Source organism: Dipodomys ordii, unplaced genomic scaffold, assembly GCF_000151885.1.
Source record: "Dipodomys ordii isolate 6190 unplaced genomic scaffold, Dord_2.0 Scaffold15, whole genome shotgun sequence".
NCBI classification, from domain to species: Eukaryota; Metazoa; Chordata; class Mammalia; order Rodentia; family Heteromyidae; genus Dipodomys; species Dipodomys ordii.
The window spans coordinates 3,613,523-3,638,078 of record NW_012267231.1 but is presented as its reverse complement, the minus strand read 5'-3'; the positions used below and the strand labels follow the sequence as shown (position 1 = coordinate 3,638,078).

The 24,556-nt window shown below is 44.9% G+C and overlaps 1 protein-coding gene across 1 annotated transcript in view; it reads left to right on the top strand.

The window, feature by feature from the left end:
- Agbl1 (ATP/GTP binding protein-like 1) overlaps positions 1-24,556 on the top strand; it is a 361,783-nt gene that overhangs the window by 72,308 nt on the left and 264,919 nt on the right. Inside the window, exons 15-16 of the mRNA XM_013011882.1 lie at positions 1,942-2,080; positions 13,267-13,420. Coding sequence (XP_012867336.1) covers positions 1,942-2,080; positions 13,267-13,420 — 293 coding nt within the window. The remainder of the gene's footprint in view (positions 1-1,941; positions 2,081-13,266; positions 13,421-24,556) is intronic.

The window sequence follows — 24,556 nt, the reverse complement described above, 5'->3', positions numbered from 1 at the left end:
GGTCTGGGCGCTGTCCCTCAGCTCTTCAGCTCAAGGCTAGCGCTCTACCACTTGAGCCACAGTGCCACTTCTGGCTTTTTTCTTTTTGCGTATGTGGTGCTAAGGAATCGAACCCAGGGCCTCAGGCAAGCGCTCTACCACTGAGCCACCTTCCCAGTCCATGGCCATCCTTCTTTCTGGAGGATCAAATTTCTAATTTTACTTATATATTGAACCGAAAAAAGAGAAGTAAACAAGCTTTTTTTTTTAAAATACCTTCTTAGCTTCTTCTCCATTCCTTAGAAGCAGGTGGTATAATGGAAACCATCTACCTTTTCAAGCTAAGGTCACATCCAAAATGGGATCTTACTGTCTGTGCTGTGGAGAATTTCCCAAAGCACTTAGCATCTGTGAGTCTCCATACGTCCCTCTGGACAATGTACACGCAGAACTGACCTTGAACAAATGTCATTCAGGTGAGAGAGAAAATGTAAAGTGTACTGATTGTTATCCTTGGAGTCTTAACTCCATTTATGCATGCATGTATGTATGTATGTGTGTGTCAGCCTTGGGGCTTGAACTCTGGCCCTGGGTGCTCTCCCTGAACATTTGGGCTCAAGGCTAATGATCTAATACTCAAGCCACAGTTCCCTTATGGCTTTTTGGCAGTTAACTGACTCTGAACTCCAGCCGACTCCGAACCACAATCACCTATAATAATAATAAAATAATAATAAGATAATTATATTATCATAGTATAATATATAATATAATTATATTATTATTATTTTACAAACTTTAAACAGTTATTGTGTCTGGGCATGATAGTTCAATGTGGAACAGGAAGATGCACTAGTGGCTCAGCTAAAAAGTGATGGTCGGTGGCAGAGACACAGCTTGCAGAAGGGGTCTATCCAGGAAGACTTCCTGGAAAAGGAAAGGCAGGAGTTCCGTGATGTAGGAAGCAGAGGGGCTGGCTGAATGAAGAGGAGGAGAGAGGTGTTCCCCGCACAGCTGAGAGGAAAGGGAGTGACAGTGTTCTGCAGCATCCTTCCACCCCTACACCTCCTACGCTGCTTCCAAGAAAACAAAACACAGCAAAAACAACTCCTGGATGCCTCCCCCACCCCCCACTCTACCACAGACGGATTGAATTGTCGCAAGCCAGAGAGATTTACCAGACATTTCTCCATGAAGGCGATGATTCCAGAGGGCAGGGGCTTGGTGGAAGCCCTCTGCCGAAGGAAGTGTGTTGGTGTTCACGTCAACTTTTGAACCGCCCTTGCTACAGGAGACCAGAGTGGGAAAATCTAATATTAGCTTCAGGTTCAGCCAGAGCTCAGACCTTAGATTCGGGTTTTAACAATCTCCTTGAGTCAAAGCTCATTTAAAATGAGGCATAATCCGTTTTCTTGAGTTCCAGCCTTGTGCATCACCCTGGGCCGTGGGGTTTATCTGCGGGGAGGGAGCGCCACCAGGTTTAGAGCTGACACGTGTGGGGTTGAGGGCAGAGAAGGCAGATTTCATGTTTTCACAGCTGCTGTTGACATTCTTTAAGTCCAATCACCAGGACCTTGGAAGGTCAAAAGCCAAGAGCTAGCTCGTGTGATTGCTCTTTGCCTTTCGCCAGAGCTGTTTGATTGGTCCCAGGAAAAGTGCACAGGCTAAATACAGAGGTTTCAATGTCCTGCCCTCTGTCTTCCTTGCTGTGTGTGTTTCCAGACACAGCCAAGAAGGGTCCATGGTGACGGGAGGTAGCTGGACCGGGCTCCGCGGGGTAGAGCTGCTCCGTGATCGGGCAGTGCGGTCACCTGCCCATTTCTTTGCTTTCTGCATTTCACCCACAAGAGTGGTTCCCGGGCAGGCCGTGGTCCCTGTAACACAGGACGTTGATAGCATGTAGGACCTCGAGGCTCTGTCTTTAACCATCTCTCTCCCATCCTGTCTTTTTTCTTCCTCCAGGAATCATTACTGCCAGCACGCCACCGCGGCAGGGGGAACGAAGCACTATTACACCCTGACCTTCTCCATCACCTTCCCGCACAGCGACGATGACTGCTACCTGGCTTACCACTATCCCTACACCTACACCGCCCTCATGGTAAGGCGCTGTCCTGCCAGGTACAGGAAGGGATCCCTGAGGTTTCCTTGAGAACATTCTAGAGACCTGGGCACGTTGGATGGCGGGGGGGAGGGGAGGAGAAATAATTGCCTTCCCTGAGGGATTCAGGCTTTGCCATCACAGACCTGGGACTCTCTGTGCGTCCCCTGGCCTTCCTGAGACAGAGCGTGAGGCCGACTCAGGACGAAGGGTCATCTGAAGGCCCAGATTGTCCACACGTGGACGGTGGGAGATGGGGGCCTGTCTGAGGGGGAGAGAGAGCTCTGTCCCTGAAAGGTCCTCACACGGGCATTGAAATGGAATAAACCCACCCAAATCTGAAGAGCTCCTCACTGAGCAAGCTCGAGCAGAAGGCAAAAAAGACGCACGGAAAATCTCCCGAGTCTCTCTGAGCAAGCAGCCACTGCTGCTTCTCCAGTGGATCCGTGGCTATGGCCCGGAAGCTTCTGGAAGGATCCAGGTAGCACGAGAAGGGTGGAAGAAGAGCACACAGACCCACTGGCCCGTTGGCCTTTCTAGGGAAAGAATAATTCAGACTCTCAGCTCACATCCTTATGTTCTGGAAGGCTCTACCAAAAAGTCATCCGAGGCAGTTTTGAGTAAACAGATGGTTTATGTCACGTGTTTTCTGTCGTTTTTTAAAAAGTGAAGAGAACGATTGCTCCTCCCTCACTCTCTCATGGGTATCCTGAGGAGGATTAATGACCTACCATATCTTCTACCAAATGCTTTTATCCTCTGTGTTAATGCCAAATGTTCTTAGTGTATGCATAATGATATGTGTGCATGTGTGTGTGTGTGTAGTGTGTGTGTAGTGTGTGTGTGTGTGTGTGTGTGTGTGTGTGTGTGTGTGTATCATTTAGCCCAGAGGAGGACCATTTTTATTTTTAAGACTGTGAAAAGGAGTTGGGAAAGATAAAAACCCTGAACATTTTCCCCCTTCAAAAGGATGTTCAGGTATAAATAGAAGTTTTCCATCTTCAACCAACCACTTGGCTAATCGCTGCATGGAAATACATCTGTCCTTCTCTCCGTATGTTATTTAGCCTGGAGAGAAAGTTCTACGGTGTTTTTCCAGATTGCCAGAGATACACAACTGGTATTATTTGTGTACCAAGAAAGGGAAGAGCTCACAATGTTAATGAGAGAAATGCATATCACGCTGTACGCTGAAACAAGCTGTGTGGGTTATAAAACATCTGTTGCCTTTGGAGAGAGAGTGAGGGACTGAGCAGGCAAGACTCACGGCCTCCTTCCACAGCTGTCTGCACGGTCTGGCCCGTGAGATCCTGCAGGTGAAGAAGTGTGTTTGGGAGAGGACTCCATGCAGAACACATGTTTTGTTTGCCTTTTCCGCTGGAGACAGGGACCCGGGGTGTTAAGACATCACTCTTGTCAACGGTTAGCATTTCTTAGACCCTGCTGAGATTCTTGGCGACAGTCTCACACATTAGAATTCAAAAGGAGCTTGGAAACGTCGTCTCCTTCGCCCTTCACACGCACAGATGCAAAAACCGAGAAGGAAAAGTCCCACATCTGGCTAAACGGCCACCTGAGAGAACCGAACACCGGCCCGTCTCTGGTGTTAATTTCTGGAACCTTTTCCATTCCACCATAGGGAAGAAGAGGTTCTGCTTTGGGAGTCGGCTCCGTGAATGTGTCACTGTGGCCGGACATGATAGACGGTCACATGTGCTTCAGTTGCACAAGCTTGTGTTGTCCTTGAGTTACGGGACATCTCTACACCACCCACCCACGGGTTCCATGTGCAATTCTGGGGATAATGGTCGTTGCCAAACACCGTCTGACTCTTAACCCCAAGCTGTTTCTAGTGGATCCTTGCTGGGTGTCTGCACGTTGCTTTAAAGCCTATAACTGGTGGAGGCTGGATATCACTTGGATGTCTTGCTACCTTTTTGTAAGTTGTGTCACACAGACCAGAGCCCAGGATCTAAAGTTTACAACAGATAACTAAGCAACTTGGGAGCCATTGAGGTCAGAAGGGAGATGCTTTTGTCTTGAAGTGAAGAGAAAGTACCAGAAAAGAGATGTCTTCCAAATGGTTCTTCATTCTGAGGTGGAGGAGAGAGGGCCTGGTCAATTTATCTTTACTGCCTTGCGATTTTGCCTAGTGACTAGGGATGTCTGAGGAGTTAATGAGAAAGGAAGACAAGACACAGAATGCTTCCTCCTAAATGAGTAGAACAGGGCTGGAAGGACATTTGGTCACTTGGAAATGAGTGTGTGTGTCTGTGTCTGTGTGTATGTTCTCTGTTTGAGCTTTTCCTTTCCAATATCTTTTGGTCTTGTCCTTCCTTAGCTTTACATTGATAATCAACTCTGTAACTTCTCCCAAAAGTCCTCCTCTCACCACAGACAGAACAAGCACACTGTAATGCACACTACTCATTTTTTAGTTCTGGATGTGTCCTGAGGAGGAACATTTTATTTTTCTTCCAACAGATCAAGTGATAAATTAAATGTGAATGGCACCCTAAGGGCAGAATTAACAGTATGCTACTTGAGGGTTAGGCTAAGGGGTGGAAAACACATTTCCACCTGGAATTCACAGTTTGTAAATCTCTTAGGATGTGGATTATCTTTAATGATGGCCAACATTTTCATAGCAGAGAAGTTCTTCAACGGATGTTTTTCACTGTGAATAGTTTTGAAAACTTAAAAAAAATCCCGTTAGTATTCTCTTCTAATGAAGGAATTAGTATTTGGTTCTTTCAAATTAATATCTTCCAGATGCTTACCAGTTATTTCTGTTGGATAATTGTCCAAATTACAGCATTAAAATCAAGCGAAGAGAAATGCAATATTATGATCGTTCTGCAGCAAACAAAAGGAATTACATTTTAATCAAGCACCTCGAGGTACTGGTAATTGAGATGATGGTTGAAGTGTTGTCAGTACTATTCTTCAAGGGACCAGGGTTGTGTTATTGATAAAAGCTGGTAGTATTGATAGAAAACTGGGTTCTAAGACAGCTTTCGATGGATACCTGGGAGGTAAAGAAATGGCATCTCACTGAGAACTTCTCACTGCGCAAATTGGCCAAAGACAAGGAAAGAGGTTATCAGTAGAATCTGCACACTTGGAGGGCTTGAAGCTCTTAAAGGGTTGAGCTGGGATTTTGGGATTTACCAGATGCGTGTGTGTGTGTGAGAGAGAGAGAGAGAGAGAGAGACAGAGACAGAGACAGAGAGAGACAGAGACAGAGAGAGAGACAGAGACAGACAGACAGACAGATAGAGACAGAGAGAGGAAGGCCACATGTACAATATCCTATAAGGGATTCAGAATAAATGGTTGATGTGTCAAAGGAAAATACTGACTTAACATGTGGTAGATCAAAGATACAATGAGCAGGTTGTGAATCAACGTTGTCAGGTAATCAATAGACAGAGAGATCCTGACGTGGTGCAGAAGAGAAGGGAGACACGGGTGAAGGTGGTGGACAGGGAGGAGCCGGGCGCGAATCTGTTCTGCGGGAGCTGTGTTGTGTGGGAGACAGGAAGTGCTCTGTCAGGAGGACATCCCGCGTGCCCGGTCTTGAGCCCAATGCAAGGACAAGTTCTGGAATCAGGTGGACCTGGGTTTGAGTCCCGGCTCTGAGGGTCCTTGCTCTCTAACCGTGGGAATTCTTTTTCATGTGTTTTTGGCCCTCACGGCTAGAGGATACAGACATAAAAACATTAAGTATAGTGTTGTTATGAAGACTGATTGATTGATATGTGGAAATGTGGTAGTAGATGCTAACCAGTAGATCATTTATTAGCTTTAAGATTATTTTCCCTCTTGGACTTAATGGATACACATTGCACAATGCGTAATAAAATTGAAAGTGCACAAAAATCCAAATAAGACAGAAAAGAAGTAAATGCAAATGTTCCTGGTGTTTGCCTTAGGGTGGTTGATTACCATTACTTTTTATTTATTCATTCTTCCAAATAATCAGTCATAAAGCTTTTATTTTTAATGGGAAAAGTATTAAGTTATTTTCTTTATAGTTGACAAGCCTGTGAGCAGATATCTGTAGATTCATTGTCTCATCCATTCTTTGTTGGGGAGGGGTATTGGCCTTTGAACTCACGCTTGGGCAAGTGTCGTACCCCTGGCAGATGGAGTCACACTTTAGCCTGGGATCTACCTGAGGCTGATTTGCTTCCCCCGGCCTCCTGATAACTGGCATTACAGCTATGCCCCACCATACTTGGCCAGGGCCTGGTAGTCTACTTGCCAGGCGATCTGTCACAGAGTTACATGTCCAGCCCTAGTCAATTTTAATCATTTGATATCAGATGCCTTCGGCAGGCTGTGGTCTGTTTATGACATCATGGAATGACAATCACGATGATTATTTTTCTTAACATGGTTGAATTCTTAAGACTCTTGTGGCTATAATAAAACCAAGGAACAGAAAGAGAGACAGACAGACAGACAGACAGACAGAGACAGAGAGAGAGGGAGGGAGGGAAGGAGAGGAAGAAGGGAGAAACAGGAAAAGAAGAAGAGAGATGGGAAAAAGGGAGGGAGAAATAGAATGAAGGTTTTTAGGAGGGAGGAAGATAGGGAGAAGAAGGCAGAGAAAGAGAGAGAGAGAGAGAGCAATCAAATGCCAACTTGCAAAAGCAATGCAGCAAGATGGTGTTTTCTAGCCACGCTCTGTAGCACCTTAGTTTCTTGAGGTCTTGAGAGAAAAAAGTTTATCAGTCGTGTAAATTTACGAAGCGCATGTGTTTCCACACTGCGTGCTGGCTCATCGAAGCACCGGAGAAATCCTGCAACCATGGAAGTGTTTTCACGATCTTTGACTCACCATTTCCCAAGTGCTCTAGCCGTGAATGGTCTGCCTCCCCCATACCTCTATCCAGCCCTTCTTACTGCCTCCCCCATACCTCTATCCATACCCCAGCCCTTCTTACTGCCTCCCCCATACCTCTATCCATACCCCAGCCCTTCTCAGCACCAGGTCCTGCATGCCACGGTTCACTGCTCCCGTGGTTTCTTTCTTGGATCTCAGAGCCTGGAAACTTGATGGTGATCATTGCAAGTTTCAGTCCAGATCTCCATAATAAAAGAACATTACTCTCCTGAGTGATGTTCCCCTAGAAATGGATGGGCATGACAAAAATAAGTTACTTAAAATTGTACAGTGCCACACAAATCCAGCATTACCCATCCCTGCGTCAAGAAGAATCTGGGTTTTCTCTTTTCCAGGATGGCTTTGAAGAGTGGCTGACGTTTGAATGGACTCTTTTCCATTCTTGTCTCTGTTGTGATACCCAGATGTCTGGTTCCCACATTGAGGCTTTAATGAGTAATTTTAAATTGATTTTCTATTTAATTGATGAGTTACTTTACTACGCGTAAGGAAGCTACCTTTCCTAAATACTTGTTGTATTTATTGTGCTGTTTGAAATGCCATTTTTATTTGTCCTGTGTGTGTGTGTGTGTGTGTGTGTGTGTGTGTGTGTGTGTAGGACTTTGTGTAGTAGTACTAGGACTTAAATTCAGGGTCTCCGGTCTTATTTGGCTATTTTTTTAAAAAAAATTTATTTTTTATTGTGAAAATACTGTACAGAGGGGTTACAATTAGATGGGAAAGATAATGAGCACATTTCTTATCAAGCATTGTAGCCTCCTCCTTTGTTTCCCCTTCCTATCCCTTCCAGCCTTCCCCTGCTCCCCCTTATTTGACTATTCTTATCAAGGCTGGGTGTTCTACCAGTTTAGCTGTGCCTCCACGTCTGGCTTTCTGCTGGTTGATTGGACATAAGAATCGCACAGACTTTGCTGCCCATGGTGTCTTTGTCCTGTGATCCTCAGCTCTCAGCCTCCTGAGTCGCTAGGATGACAGGTGTAAACCACCGGCACCTGGCAGTTTCTTTTCATTGTTATCCAACAAGATGGATTAACGATTTCTGCCTTTTCTTTGAAAGCGATGTAAAATTAATTATTGTCATAATTTCATGGATGTTTGAGAAAATACAATAACGGTTTTTCTGTCCAAAGACAAAGTTCGCTGGGTATCTAAGAAGCAGTCTTGCTCAAATGTGTTGTGTGGGCTTCCAATACTCAAGGCTGGCGCTGGTTTAGAATTTCCCAGTGCTGGCATAATTTTTCTCCGTCTGCTGTTTTGTGTTACATATTTCAATCCCATGTTATTTGATTCTGAAGATTTATGGGCTTTATATGCTCATTGTGAATTGTGCCCTTTATCAAAATAAGATTTTAAATTTCCACTGAATGCGCTTGATGTGGAATATGACTTCGCCGCGTATCGGTATTGCCTGGCTGGCTTTAATTTATGTTTCTTTATCCGTTTAGTCTCAATATTTCTCCCTTAAAATGTTTCAGTGGAGACAAACTAAATAAAGAGATAATTTGGAAGCATTTCTCATACGTGTCATGCCTCTTTAAAAGTACCTGCTGTGTAGAACACGCCTTAGAATTTAGGAAGAGCAATCCGAACATTTGTGTCATTTAATAAGACTGATTAATGTTGTGTGTACTGATAATACTTTTATTGTTCTTCCTGTCATTCTGGTTTATGCTTGTTCTCATGCTTCACTGTACTGTCTTCTTTGTTTTTGTTTTCTTTTGCAGTGTGGAGAATATTTTCTTTGAGTTTTTCACCCTTGTGTTTATAATTCTTACTAGTTCTTAAAAAAAATCACAGTTGAACTCGTATTTATTCATTGGAAATAATATCCAGCATTAAGAGTTATTACATGACAGGTGCTTTACACATATGTTACATAATTAAATAATAGCAACCACTGTGTCAAATGGGTAATACTATTCTATTATTATTGTTGTTGTTATTAACTTTTTCCCAGTACCAGGGTGTTTGCTCGTGGCTAGCATTCTACCTACTTGAGCCACACCTCTACTTCTGGCTCTTCCTTAGTTAATTTGGAGATTAGGAACTTGTAGATTTGTCTGCCCAGACTGGCTTTGCATCATCGTCATTACATATCTGAGCATGTATGCTGTATTTCTTCATGAGCGAGGGCTTGGCTGGGTGTAGGATGTTGTTTTACAGTCCTTTCTATTTTCAAACCCTCAGCTATACTTCATTTCCTCTGGCTTCTAGTATTTCAGAGGAGTTATGAGACAGAATGTGTTTGTGTGTGCGGATATATTAACAATAGGTTTATTTATGCAGACACACACGTACCCATCTCCTTTAAAAATGAATCTTAATTATAGGGCACAAATTCATTGTGTTCTTTGTTGGGTGTCAGGTGTAGACTAGCAGGGGAACATGAAAGACTAGGCTTTATCCAGAATCAATTTCATCCACAAAGAAAGGAACAGCAGAACACTGGTAGGGTGGGCATAAGATAAGATTCTTGGACTCCCTGATCCATTCCCATAATTCCATTCAAATGGGACTATGGGGTCATGAGGTCATGAGAGAAGGTGCTGAGTGAGCCAATCTAGGAAAGCTGTCAGCGCAGGGTGACTTCAGATTTGTGTGTGTGTGAGTGTGTGTGTGTGTGTGTGTGTGTGTGTGTGTGCACCATCTCTCTTTATGGGTAACCTACTTACCTTTAATATAGGCGTGTCCTGCCAATACCTGGCACTTGTTACTCGGTGGACTTCATTATGGTGAAGTCATGTGTCTTGAATCCAACAGAGACATGCTCCTTACGCGTTCCTTCACTTAGTATGATGTACCAGACTGTGTGTCTAAGACAGGGTTAAGTATATCTCCCTCGTGTAGGTGTGGCAGGCAAAATAGCGACCTTCAGCCTTAGAACGTAGGGAGATGTTTCTTCATGTGGTGAGGGGAATTGGCATGTATGAGTAGGACTTTTGACACGGAGAAGATTGTTCTGCATTATTAGGTTAAACCTGGTGTAATTACAAGGGTTGTTGGAAGAGTGAGGAGAGAGGCAGAGCTAGAGAAGGAGACAGGATGTGAGCAAGTCCAGGCAAGAGAGAGGTGACTTCTGGTTTTGAAGGTAGAGGAAGGGTTTATGAGCCAAGGGGTACGGTGACCCCCTAGGAGGGAAGAAAGCTCTGGAGTCTCTAGCGGCAACCTGGCCCTGCTGGAAGGGCTCAATTTTCACCCAGCAAAGCCTATTTGGGGGCACTTGATCTTTAGACCTGTAGATAAATCTGTGTTGTCTTAACCTAGTGAATTCGTATGAACTTATGGCATCAGGTGGAAATTAATGTACTCGACCAGTGAAACTAATCTAGTTAGTGACTCAGAAGGGCAAGACAAAGTTGGGATACTCATTATCACCTTGAAGAATGGTTTTAAGGCAAGTATTTTAGAGTAGGGGTATGGTAAGGATTGGGTAGGGAGCATGGTATAATTGGTTGAAGATTGTAAGGAAAGGATTTTGAGCAGAGAGGCTAAAAGAATCTCCGATCGAAGCTCAATGGGTGCTTAAAATTTTTTAATGGCCTATATCAATCAAATGAAGGAGTATCATGGTATTCACATATGCTTAACAACATTTACCTACACACAATATGCTTGCAACAAATGCACTGCGTCTGGATGACGCCTTCTTAATCCCTCTTTCTTCTGCCCCTGTCTCTTGGTGGGTTTCACGATACCATTTTCATGGGTCTCCCTGTGTCCTCACCCCTCTCTCTATGTGTATCTACAACGGACCTCTGTCTTAACACTTTTTGCCAGTGCAGGCTCAGAACAAAGAAAATAAGGACCATTGGTTGATGTTTTAGGTTGAGCACTTTTGATGGGCTATTCCTAGAGCCAATATTTATTTGTTCTCTCTGTTTTCCTGGCCAAGAGTTTTCTGGGCTTGTAAAGTTCTGTAGATGGGAATGAGGCAATAATAATTCACGTTACTTGACAGTGAGCCCTGTGGCAGTGAATGATGTTGCTTTGCAGTTGCAAGGGGAATATAGCACTGGACATTGTCAGGTGTCCCCAAGGCTGGACAAGCCACAGGACCATCTGGTCCTGTCTCCCTTTCTTGGACTCTATTCCTGTCCCTTGAATCTCATACATCTCAGCAGATGTGAAAATGGGCTTTCATTTATTTCTATCCAACTGGGGGTTTTATGTTGTTGTTTTCTTTAAAGGGCTCAATTTAGATTGTTTTCTCTTCTTTCATGGGGTATTAGTTTATCATTGCTGCTGTAACAAAAACATCATGAGTTTAGTGTTTTAAGCAATGTCTTGAGACTTACAGTTCTTTAGGTTAGACGTTGAACGCATGCTTTTCTGGTCAGAGGCCCTGGGGCTCTGTTCTTTCTGGGCTCTGAGAAGTGTTGGAAGGGGTATATGTTCTCCCCACTTGCAGCTTCTAAAGCATTTCTTTTTTTTTCTGAGAAACGTATCATCCTTCATCTTCAAGGCCAGCCACAGCAGAAGTCTTCGGTTCTTTGATTCTTGCAGCCAGAAGAGAATCTGTTTAAATCAGTTGGGATCTGACGGGGCCTCAGTAGATACTGTGGTTACCACAGGCCATGCAGCTACTTCCTCTGCCTTCAGAGGGCACTGCCTCCCTTTCTATCGGATATTTACAGGTATTTTTATCAGTATTTGCCTGAAGATCCCTCTGTGTGTGTGTGTGTGTGTGTGTATGATTGATCTAGTGGGTCAGTTGATGGTTAAGGAACAAGGCAGAAAGTTTCTCCTTGGCTCTATTAGTGCCTACCTATGATGAAAATTTTCAATCTTGAGCTGGGGGATCCGTGTGTGTGTGTGTGTGTGTGTGTGTGTGTGTGTGTGTGTGAGGGACTGGGCCCTATCTCTGAGCTTTAGTGCTCAAGGCTAGCACTCTGCCACTTGACCCACTGATCTACTTCAGACTTTTTTGGTGCTTAGTTGGAGATAAGAGCCTCATGGACTTTCAAGCTGGGGCTGGTTTTGACTGCAGTCCTCAGATCTCAGCCCCCTGAGCAGCGAGGATTATAGGCATGAACCTGGTGCCTGGCTGGAGGGAGGATTTTTGTGCAACGATGCTGCGCTGGGCAGGATTAGGTCCTCTTCCTTTGCTTATTGAAGTCGTCAGGCCAGGGAGATAGAGGGCATCCCCAGCCTGTTTCTGACTGGTCTTGCAGTTCTGGTTGGTAAAAAAACTTTGAGAAGACATAAAGATGGTTAACCAGGTGTCCTTGTTTGGGTGGCCATTCCATTCTTGTGCTATTTTGTTGTTGTTGGTCATGGGGATTGAACTCTGGGCCTGGGTGCTGTCCTTGCACTCTTCACCTCAAGGTGAGCGCTTACTGCTTGAGCCACAGCACCACTTCCGGTTTTCTAGTGCTTTATTGGAGATGAGTCTCATGGAGTTTCCTGCCCGGGCTGGCTTTGAACCATGATCCTCAGATCTCAGCTTCCTGAGTAGCTAGGATGACAGGCGTGAGCCACTGAGCATATATATGAGTAGTATGTCGGGAAAAAGTCAGATGTTACTCGTTAGCTGTCCTGTTAGGTTAGCCATCCTCTTGGGTTGATGGCTTTTCATTTCCCTTTAAGATACCCACAACTTGGCCGGGTGCCATAGCTCACACCCATCATCCTAGATACCTGAGATTGGAAGATCAAGGCGCAAAGCCAGCCTGAGCAGGAAAGTCTGTGAGACTCTTATCTCCGATAAACTACTTGGCAAAAGCCTGAAGTGGCAAAGTGGTGCTGTGGTTCAAGTAGTAGAGCATTAGCCTTGAGCAAAAGTAGCTCAGGGACAGTGCCCAGGCCCTGAATTCAAGCTCCAGGACTGATGCGCACACACACACTAAGATACAGCTCTGCTGTAGTCCTTGGTCCTGTTGTGCTGTGTGCTGCTCAGTCTTTTTCATCTCCTGCTCCTCAGTGCTGTGTCTCTAGCAGACCACGCCCTTCCTGTGTCACAGTGATGGTGGGAGTGATTTATCATCCCTCTCTTCTTGCTGATGGGGGCAACTTGTTCACACAGACACAGCAGGAGCAATGCTGTGGGGTCAGCTTCTCCCAGCTCTCCAGAATATCTCCTCTGCCATCCCTCAGCACTCAGTCTGTATCAGGTTAACAGTAACAACAAAGACAGGAAACGCTTCTCCACTAGGAAGGATTTGATCCTGCAAAATGCTGTGGCTCTTGGCTGTGGCTGCCACTGTTGTTGTTTGCCGATAGCAATGTTGCATTACTGGAGTCACAGTATGCACGCTTGTTTTCCTCTCTGCCCTAGACTCACCTTGACCTCTTGGAAAAAAGTGTGGATCCCCAGCGAGTGTACTTCCGGCAAGGTGTTCTCTGCCAGACCCTGGGCGGGAACCCGTGCCCTTTGGTGACCATCACGGCCATGCCTGAGGCCAGCAGTCCTGACCAGCTGGAACAGTTTCGTGAGTAAAACAAAGAACATTTATGTATTTATGTATGTATTTATGTATGCATGAACGTATTTATTTATTGTCTGTTGTGGGGCTTGAACTCAGGGCCTGAGCACTGTCCCTGAGCTCTTCTCGCTTAAGGCTAGTGCTCTACCGCTTTGAGTCACACCATACCACTTCCCATACTCTGGTGGTTCATTGGAGATAAAGAGCCTCACAGACTTTCCTGCCGGATCTGACCGGAACCAATGATCCTTAGATCTCAGCCTCCTGAGTTGCTAGGATTGCAGGCAGGAGCCACCAGCGCCTCCCCACCCCCACCCCTACAACAAGGAACTTCATAGAAGGTTCAGCTGAGGGTGTTCTTGACAATTGAAAGAGCCATGCCCCCTTTTAGGCCAGAAGTTTCTTGAAGAGTTGGGAGACTTGTCTGTCTTTAGAGAAATATACGTCTGACCTCAGGGTAAATGTTAATGCCTCTCTTGTTAAGGAGACAGGAAACAAATTGCAAACTGCCAGGGAGAGGAAATGGCTGTCGGGAAGAGGGAACGGTTAGGAGTGACAGTCACTCCCTCTCCAAAAGCAGAGCCTCGACTCTGAATCACATTTTCCGGCCTTGAATCCAAGGACTTCTCTCATCATGGCTCGTGGTCTGTTACTTGATTCTCTTCCATCAGTCAAGGGTTGGAAAGGAAGGAAATGGAACCTTGGAGCCAGGCCTGAAGTACCCCCCCCTCTCCCCAATACCTAGATCTGGAGACCCATGGGTGTGAAGAAGGCTCTGGCCAAGAACTGTGGATCCAAACCAAAGCCCACAGGCACACACATACGCAGATGCGCATGTAGGCATACGGACACCCGCAGATACACACGGACCTGCACACATATGGGTATGTGCAGATGCAGATACACCCACACACCCAGAGGCACTGATGTGCAGTGACCTAATGACAGAGCTTTAGTGTGATCGGCTTGTCAAAAGCAAGTTTTGCAAGTGGCTTCGGACACAGGTAGACAAAAAAAAACCCCACAAAACTCAATTAGGATGGGGAATATTTTGCCATAAAAGCCAGTTTGGGAGACGGGAAGAAAAGACTGAAGAGTAAAAGCCATCTAATTTATTCCCAGAAGATCTCAGCCTTATTGATGAAGTGCTAATGGCGGTCAGGTGACTCTTAGGCTGGATGGGAGAAGTAATTTCTCACACCCCATCAGCACCTGACAATGGATGCTCAACAACCTGGCTAATCAACAACTGATTACCCTATCCGAATTAATGAGGCCCTAAAATGCTTTAATGAATAATAAGGGATCACTCAAAAATTCTCTTTTATGTGTTTTATGCATTTAAGAGCCATTTCTCTTCCAACAAGTCACTGAGCCCTTCCACTCAGCAGACAAGCAGTGATTTGGAGTTGAGAGACAGCCGTCTTTCCAGAGCCATCTTCCTGGTATACTTATCTATTTAAGAACATGGATGGACTCAAGTCTGTGTTTGGCGAGTTCTGTTTCCGAGCAGGAGGTGAGCAGAACTTCAATGTGTGATGGCAGGGTGGCCGTGACTGGCATCAGAGTTTGTTTGTTTTTAGTTTGAAGAAAAGATGAGAAACACAGAGGCAAGCCCCTAAATAATTTGGCACTACAAGAAGCAGTTCAGTATTTTTTTTTAAAAGAAGAGACAGAAAGGACCGAGTACACCCTTACTCACATCAAGAGAGGGTGGTGTCAGTTTGCTGTCTGTGTGATTAGTTTAATACAATGATGCGTTTAGTTGTCATGGTAGTCTTTTATTCCCTCTTTTTTATATACTTTAATTGTAAAGATACTGTACAGAGGGGTTACAGTTACATGAGTCAGGTAATGAGCACATTTCCTGTCCAGCCTTGTTACCACCTCCTTTGTTTATCCCCTACCATCCCTTCCTTCCCCCACCCCCCCAACTCTTCCCCGCCCACCCCCCAGCCAAATTGTAAAGTTTGTTTTCAACATAGTATCTTGCACATTCATTGTTACAATGGGTCAACCTGTATCATTATTTAAGCATTTTGTTGTTTCCTTTCCCCTCCCCAAATTCGAAAAATGTGTATACAAGATGCCGGGCACTGACATCAAATACAGTGAAAACAGGGGTTATACCGTGGGGGAAGAACATACAAAAGAAACAACAAAAAAAAACCCACATAGTACATTATAAATATGTTAGAAACAATAGCAAGAAAAGAAAAAGAAACACTTGTGTCCCTATCTTGGGGTTCATTTCACTTAACATCATTTTATCTGGTCATATGCACATAGCTCTTGGCCTTTTCTGCTTGTCCCAGACTTATACTGGTTATTACAGATAATGGAAACCATGGGACCTATGTTTCTCTGGGCCTGGCTTACTCCACTTAATATATTTTTTCCCAAATTTTCCATTTCCTAACAAATGGGGCAGTGTCATTCTTTCTGATGGAGGCATAGAATTCCATTGTATATAAATATACCACATTTTCTTGATGCATTCATCTACTGAGGGGCATCTGGGTTGGTTCCATATCTTTGTTCCCTCTTAAGCATGCTAACAGGTCAGCTGTTCTTCATCTCAGAGTGGAGTCTGGGCATGAGGGGGAGGTTTCCTAGGATAGCAAGATGAATTCTGTTTACTTGCTTTTTTTTGTTGCTCACAAGTGGTCACCATTGGAGCTGGGTCCTCAGGCAGCCAGGGCCTGGCCCGGGTGGAGGAATGGATTAGAGTGAGTGGTCTTCCTGGGCACTTGCAGCCCGCCGCTCTTAGGAGAGTCCTGCACTTTGATCAGTGCTCTTTTATCACCATCTTGAAAAAAAATCTATTAAAACATGAATGGGACTGGAGGACACTGTGAAGCGAAAATAAGTCAGGCACAGGAGGACTGATGCTGTGAAATCTCACTTATCTGTGGCAGTTAAAAAGTGGCTCTTTTAGATGAGTAATTAGAATAGAGGCTACCGAGACCTGGGAAGGGTGGGAGGAAAGGGGAGATGAAGAGAGGAGGGCTGGCAGGGCCAGGTGGGATGAGCACTTGGATAGGAGTAAGTTCTAGTATTTATGGCATAGAAAGGTAACAATTAGTTGTATATTTCAGAATGGCTTGCAGAGAGGGTTCTGATGGCCCCTAACACGTTCAGAAATCGTACCATTGCATATTGTCCACCTGGGTTGGAATCTCATCCTCTACCCTCTAAATAGGTATAGGTATGTGTCAGTTACATAGTTTGTAAATTGAAAAGTAAAGGGACTTGAGCAAAAACGACATCAGTCAATTGGTCAGAGATCCTGCATTTTCACTTTGCAGTGGGTTTTGGTACATCATGTAGCTAGTCCTGGGGTAATCAAACTGTTCACTAGTTTCCATAGTCTCTGGGCATGATGACCCTGTCAGTGTGTTGAGTCCAGGGTCTAGTATTTTCATACCATCTCAGCGGCAGGAAAATGGAGAATAAAATTGGCAAAGGGGACCAGAGTGGAGAAAGAGACTTTTAGTGTGGAAAGAAGGAGGCTTTTATTGGATCCAGTCATAGACTCCCCAAGAGAAATGTGGGGCTGGCTGTAAGTTGGACAGCCCACAGCTGAAGGCCCCAGGCCCTGCTCATGGTCAGTTGGGTCTTTTGTTCTTGTGTCTACCTTTAACTCGGCCAAGATGAGGGGAGCAGGTGCCCTGGTTGTGGGGCCTGGCCAACGAATCCCAGGGCATTTGTTAGAGTTGAGGTGTCCCGAGCCCCTTTCCCCTCTCTTGCTTGTGTCTCTCTGCTTTGTCTTCTCTAAAAGGCCACACAGAGGAAAACTAAACCAAACCAAAGCACGAAGGCTGGTGTCCTTCCATATTAGCAAGAAGAGTTTCAACTTCTTTTGTCCATTCACTGGGAAACCTGGTGTGGATTAGGTGGTTGGCTGATGGTTTTTCATTTGGGGGAGGAGCCCCCATTTAATACCTGGGGTGAGCCGGGCTCAGGGAGGGTCATTCTCCGGGCACAACAGATAGGCTGATGTTCAGCACTGATCTTCTGGCCTGTGACCCAGCACTTCCTCCGCCCTCTTCTCCCTCAAATGTCCTCTCCTGCCCTCTTGCTGCTGAGAAGGGACTTTTGTTATCTAACGGAAACGTTTTTCATGGTGGACTGGTTTGAGGCCTTGTGGCAGGGAGAGGGAGAGAAAATTCTTTGGACTTTTGAAGGTCTTTCCTATTCCTCCCCTTTGGACTCCTGCAGAGGGCTGAGATTTTAGCCCCTGGGGTGTAGTGCTGGGGGCATAGTCTCAGCCTAATTGCACAATTAAAAAATCCACAGGGCAGTTTGCAATGTGAGCACATGGCCAGTGCTGTGTTTATATAATAATAATAATTAATAATAATAATAAAGAATCCAGCACAATATAAAGACTATTTACCTTCCAACGTGCAATTAACCCTGCCTGTAATTCAGAAATGAAACCACTTAACTTCCTTAGAACCACAGAATGTGGTGTACTGATTTAGGAAAAGCAAATGAGCTATCAGTTCAAGAGTCTGTGTTCCAGGCTTCCCCCCCCCCCATGGCCCCTCCTCCCCCTGGCTTTTCTCCTCCTGGGGTCTGGCTCAGCTTTGGTCCGGTGTGGATTGCTTAGCTGTGATCCAATCTATGTTTATGTCCATCAACTAAGCTGTGAAAGTCTACCTTGCAGTTAGTGCTGGACGGGGTGATGGCTGTTTACTTGCACCAACAAACCACGCAGAGTCATTCTGCTCCAGGATTTCTGATTCAGTGAAGTGGAATCTCTTGGGGGAGCAGCACAGCCTCAGAACTACTGCTCTACGCCCTCGGGAGTGGCTTGGGAGCGGGCGGCCCTTTCTACTCCCCGTTGCTGCCTACAGGAGTGGGAACCCATTTTAGTTTGGAGAGCCGGGGCTCAGGGAATGGAGGCGTCATTTGTCTCAGGAATTTTCTGCTGGAAAATTGGTTGCCTAGCTAGAAAGCCTCTTTAGTAGCATTATCTTGAGACTACCCTTAAGAGCAATTTGAGTTGGGGAACTAATTTGTGGGTTTTTTTTTTTTAAGGAAAATGTCATTCTCTTATTAGAAACTCCCATTCTCCAAGTGAATAGTCACTCTGGGCCCTCTGACTGGAGAGAAGTCAAGATCCAACAAAGGTGGATGTGGCTGAGGGGGTGGGACTGCTATTTTTGCAACCTGAGACACCTCCGCCCTGCATTTATTACAGCTGAAAGAGCAGAGCATAACCTTTCTGTGTCTCCGGAGGTGAGATGATCTCACTCCACTGCCTCAGTCTCCCGTGGCTCATGCACTGCTCTTTCCAGGGGGAGGGGGGTGGGAAGGGGAGGTAGGGAGGGGAGGGGGGGGGGGGGGGGGGGGCGGGAGGTGGGGAGGGAGTGGGGAGCTGGGAGTACATTTGCAGTTGTTAAAGAATACCTTTCTATCTCTTTTTTTTTCTTTTCCTTAAAAAATATTCTTAACAAAAGTAATGTTCTGTTCAGCCTGCCATTATGCTAAAAGCTTTTCCTTGGAAGACAATAGCTGTTCTCAGAAAAAAAAAAAGGATTTACAGGGGGTCCCCAGGGTGTAATGAGCCACCACAAGGCACCTGCCTGGGGTTGGAAGTTGTCACTCGTAAGTGGTTTTAAATTAGAATGGAGTGGAAAAATACACAGCTACAGAGCTCCCCTTTTGGCTTCACTGCAAATCATGTTCCATCCTCTCTGCATCTCTGTCTCTGCTGGGGACCCCTGATCAGGTACCAAGGAGAGAGCTGTCTGCTGGGGAGAGTTAGAAGTAACATCCATGGCCCAGGGAAAACAGAAACTCCAGCACAACGCAAACCTCCTGGCTCCTGGCAATTTCTGGAGGTTATTCCATCCTATTTGTATTTTATGCTTTAGAAGAACTGGAGATTGAACTCCAGTTCACATAGCTGCCCCATCCTCCCATCCTTCTGTAGTTAGCTCGATTTGCAGATAGGGTCTCCTGCTTTTCCCAGAGCCCGTCTTGGACCCTGATCTTCCATCTCCTACCTCCTGATTAGCTGGGATTACAGGCAGGCACCAACCTGCCCCTCTCCATGCAGAGACATGTGTGGGGGCCATGCAATGGGATGAGACCACTGAACTTTAGAACTCGAAAGTCATTAAAGACTCAAGAGGAGATTTTCACAGTCGCTCATGTGTTACAGAGCTCAGGCACAAGAATCAACCTACCTGGATAAAACCCAGATAGTGGGTGAGAGAGGCCTCAAGCCTCCCTCTGGCCTTCAGGTTAAAATAATCTTCATTTTTTCCCCCTATAAAACAATGCTTCTGACAAATATTGGTATACACAAAAAACTCTAAGAGTACAGTGTCTCTTCTGCTTTAATAAAAGGGGTTACAATTTGAGGAACTCACCCCTACCCTCTTTTTGCCTTGGGATTTTTATCTCTTCAAAGAGGAGTAAACACAAGAGTGAGATTTCCACCTCTTCGGGTCAAGCAGTCATGATGGACACATGGAATGCATATGTTCCATAATAAATGTTCCATAATTCTTGTCACTGAGGCACGTGTAATCTACAGGTTTTGTGTATCTATAGGCAAGTGGATAATCTTCTTTCTGCCTCCTTTTTTGTTATCATTGTTTTGTGTGTGTGTGTGGTTGTTGTTGTTGTTGTTGTTGTTGTTTGGTCTAGAAACTCCCATGAAGGAAGGGCTAAGGCTCATTCCTCTTTCCAAAACTGGCTGGAGTGGGTGGGGAAGATCGTAAAACCTAACAGTTTAATAGCTTTGTTTTTATCCTGTCATTTAAGTCTTACCATGTTTTACACAATATAATTTTTTTCTCTTATAGTTGCCTTGTGGATTAAAGAACGGAATAATTCTGCCCATATGGTGGATGATAAATTAGAGATTCGGTACAAATACCATTTGGTTCGCATCTTGAATTCAGATGTTTAAGGTGGGAAAGTAAATTAGTGGTATGTAGGAGCTAGGAGCCCTGGGCATGACCCTGTGAAGGTGCAGGGTGGTAGGTTGATCTGGGGACAAAAGATGAGGTAGGAAAGATAAACTGGGTTACATGGAAAATTGCCATCTTTGTGTGTTTGTTAGAAAGCTGCTTTTGACCGCAATGATGTGCTGATAGAATGCTGTTTCAGGCAGAGGTAAGGCAAGGTAATGTTTGTCTTAGAGGAAGATGGAGGAAGTCTGGACTGAGCTAGGTGGTGATGATATGGACGGAGCCCAGCTCTTTAACCTTTGACCCAAGTTTCAAATTCACTGCAGGCTCAAGTCTTAGGTCCATCACTTATTAGCATTATAACCTTGGAAAAGGTGCTTGACCGCTCTGTGCCTTCTTTTCTGCTTTTATAAATGTGGTAATAATATTACCTCCTTTCATCTGTAGATGATGAAGAGCTTAAATGGCTGTCTGGCACAATGAGTATCAAGAAATATTAGCAGCTGTGCACTAGTGGCTCACGCCCATTATCCTAGCTACTCCGGAGGCTGAGATTTGAGGATCATGACTTAAAGACAGCCCAGGCAGGAAAGTCCGTGAGACTCTTATCTCCAACCAATCACTAAAAGGCTACAAGTGAAGCTGTGCCTCAAGTGGTAGAGTGCTAGCCTTGAGCAAAAACAGCTCAGGGACAGTGCCCAGACCCCAAGTTCAAGGCCCAGGACTGACACAAAAGGAAGGAAAAAGGAAGTAAGGAAGGCAGGCTGGCCACTTGTGGCTCACACCTGTAATCCTAGCTACTCAGGAGGCTGAGAACTGAGAATCATGGTTTGAAGCCAACTGGGCAGGAAAGTTTATGAGACTCTTATCTCCAACTAACTACCAGAAAACTGGAATTTGCACAAGCTCAGGGACAATGCTTAGGCCCTGAGTTCAAGCCCTACAACCAACAAAAAAAGAAAAAGAAAGGAAGAAAGGAAGGAAGGAAGGAAGGAAGAAAGAAATTGTTGGTGATCTCTCTGTGTGGTAGGGTCTCAAAAGAAAATAGGTCTGGGGAGGTGGAAGTGAAGGTTTTAAATTTAGGAGATGTGACAAAAAGGTGAAAGATCTTAGTGAATTACTAAGAGTAGAGAGTATGTGTTTCTACTTTGGATGATGTGTGCATAGTTCGGTGCCACCATAGGAATGTAGAAAGAGAGCAAAAGTGGGTTGTGGGAGAATAATGAGTACAATTTTGGAAATAATCCATTTTCAGAGACCTGAAAATTACACAAGAACCCAGTGTATGCATAATTACAAAGCCAATATGATGTGAGATCTATTTCAGTGGGAAATAAAACAATTTCTGTATCACCTGAATAATTTACTCAATTAGCAAAGAGACCAAAGTTGTCTATACATGCTTATTGTACTAGAAATATGTACTGTATTTTATCAGAATCAACCCCAGAACATTCTATTCTATAAATGTATTCACCAGCTATAATTTATTTACATATTTTAAGGTAATGAACTGTTTACAGCGTATTTATGTATGACTAATTGTTCCACGTACCCTTTGAGGTAAGGGGGAAAAAGAATTACATTAATTATCTCCACTTTTAGGTGATTAAATTGAGGCCTCAAGAAAGTGAAATACTAAGAGCAGGAGCTTGGATTTATACCACAAATCTCAAACTCCGGGAGAATGACCCCTTTAACTCACCCTGCTCCTTCAGCTGTGCAAAATGAGAAAAAAAACATGCCCTCTACCATCAAGATACAGTTCCTTGTATGGAAGAGTAATGGTTTCTACCACCAGCAATATTTTCAGTTATATATATATATATATATATATATATTCAATAGATCCGATACATTCTCCAGTGTGTTGAGAAACAACACAGGCATTAGAAACCCTCCATACTTTTAGGAAGGTCTACATTTGACTACATTTACACTATCTGCACACTGATCTCCTTCATATCCCCTGCTGGACATCTCTCCACCACACTCACCAGCCTCGTCATCAGCTGAGCCTCTGGATTGGCTTTTCACCCTGCGTTCAGTGCTTTTCCTCTGCAGTTTTGCATGGTTGAGTTTGTCCTGCTGTGAACTCTCTTAGCTTAGGTCAAAAGGAGGCCTGGGTGGGTCACCATCTCTGGTGTTTCCTCTTTGTGGAGTCTCACGTAGCTACCTCGTAGCTCCTATGACTGAGCTCAAGAGAGCACAACCTTATAGGCTATTGTCTTCACCCTTGTGGTTCTCGGAACTAACACAGTCCAGGCACAAAATGGGTGTGTGTACAGCAAATACTCACTACACAGGTATATAAAAATCTCTGTCCCTGTTCTTGCTTTCATGCACAGAGAGCCTTCAGCCTCCCTAACGGCCTGGATCCTGGAGCCTACAGGGGTTGTCCTGGTACAAGGATTTTTCTGAAGACAGCGTATCCACTGATCTTAGCACCTGTCTGGAGGTGGGCCCACCGAGAAAGGTTGAGAAAAGGGCGGATTATGAGTTGATGGGAGAATGGGGCTGTGGGGTTGGCCTGGAGCCTGGGGTGTGGTCTGCTCAACCCATCTCTATTTGCTCCTGTGTCACCTGCCATTCTGGAGTGACCATAGTCTCTCACTTGGATTGTTAGAACCACGTACGAATCATGAACTCAGACGTATGTAGTAAGTACTGTTAAAAGTTCTGTGGGAAATCTGAGATAAAGATTCGCCCTCCCCTTCTGTGAACTGAGACGGAGAAACCTCTGGGTTCTCGTCTTTAAGCAAGGGTCTGCTTTTCAGAATGGCCTGCCCTGGGCGGATCCCGGGCTTCCTCCTGCCTTCCAGTGGCTCTTGCCTTCTTCAAAGCAGCAGCTCACGGTTTCTGAGATTTCACTGAAATGCTCAGGGGAGAAACATGCTTTGATGCTTGTCATCCAAGGCTGCGTGAATTTCATCGTATTGGGGCATCTATAGATTTATTCTTTCAGGCCAACCCGGTGATGCATTAAGAGTAAAATTTTAGGGGAAAAATACTTTAGTGTATTTTGTTTTCATTTGAAGGCTGGCGGGGATGGTGGAATCTGTTACTCTTGACAAAATGGAAGACCAAAAGAAAAAAAATGAAAAGGGAGAATACCTCATCTCTTTGATCTTCCCGCCTCTCTTGCTTCTTCTCCCCATCGGAAAGGACAATCAAAGTGTGGTTTTTAAGTTTACTGTGGTGGATAATACAAATTTGAAAGTTGGCTTATAATTTGAAGCAGGTACCTGGCTCTTCTATATTTAGAAATGTCATTATCCTGCTTGAAAGAATACTTTTCTCTTATGATTCTTAGAATGATTTTTTTTTCCTTTAGCAGACAGAAAGAATTTTAGTGAAGGTATACTGAATTTCTGAACTAAGGTGAAAATCAAAGACCAGATTGTCCTCCTGGGTTTTCTATTTTATCAGTGGAAGAGAAGTTTTTCTCTCCCTCTCAATCTCTCTCTCTCTCTGTCTCAGTTATCTATCTGTCTGTCTATCCATCGATCTAGCATCTGTCTATCCATCCATTCAATCTGTCTAGCATCCTGTCTGTCTGTCTGTCTATCTATCTATCTAGTGTTGGTTGTAGGGCTTGAACTCAGTGCTTCACATGATTGCTCAGCTTTTTTTCCCACGTGGCTGGTGCTCTCTGCCAGTTGAACTCACACTTCTAGTTCTGTCTTTTTGTTGCTTAATTGGAGATAAGAATCAGTGAATGTGTCTGCCTGGGTTGGCTTTGAACTGTGATATTCAGATCTCAGCCTCCTGAATAGAGAGGATCACAGGCGTGAGCTGCTAGCACCCGACTCTTATTTTGTTTATCTGATTTCTCCCGAAGCACTTCCTCTGTCCGATTTTGGTCACCCATACCCCAGAGTTATGAACGCATGCTCAGGGGCTCCCGAGACCTTTCCAGAACACTCTGCAGGAGGTGGATGATGAGACACTAAGGAAATGGAAATTCCTCCCACCTCACATTGACACACAGAGCCTCCCACTGCTCACCTGACTCAGAGAACGCTATTCTAGCACTCTGCCACCTTTCTCTTCCTAAGCACAGGGAAATGGATGGCGTGGAGGAATCCAGAACCGTGATACGACTTTCCAGTTTGATGGAGATGGTTTCCCATGGCCATCTTTGGAAGGAAGTTGTAGAAGGGACTCCTCCCCCACCCTCCCACCCCTAATCCCCGGAGGCCACAGCTGG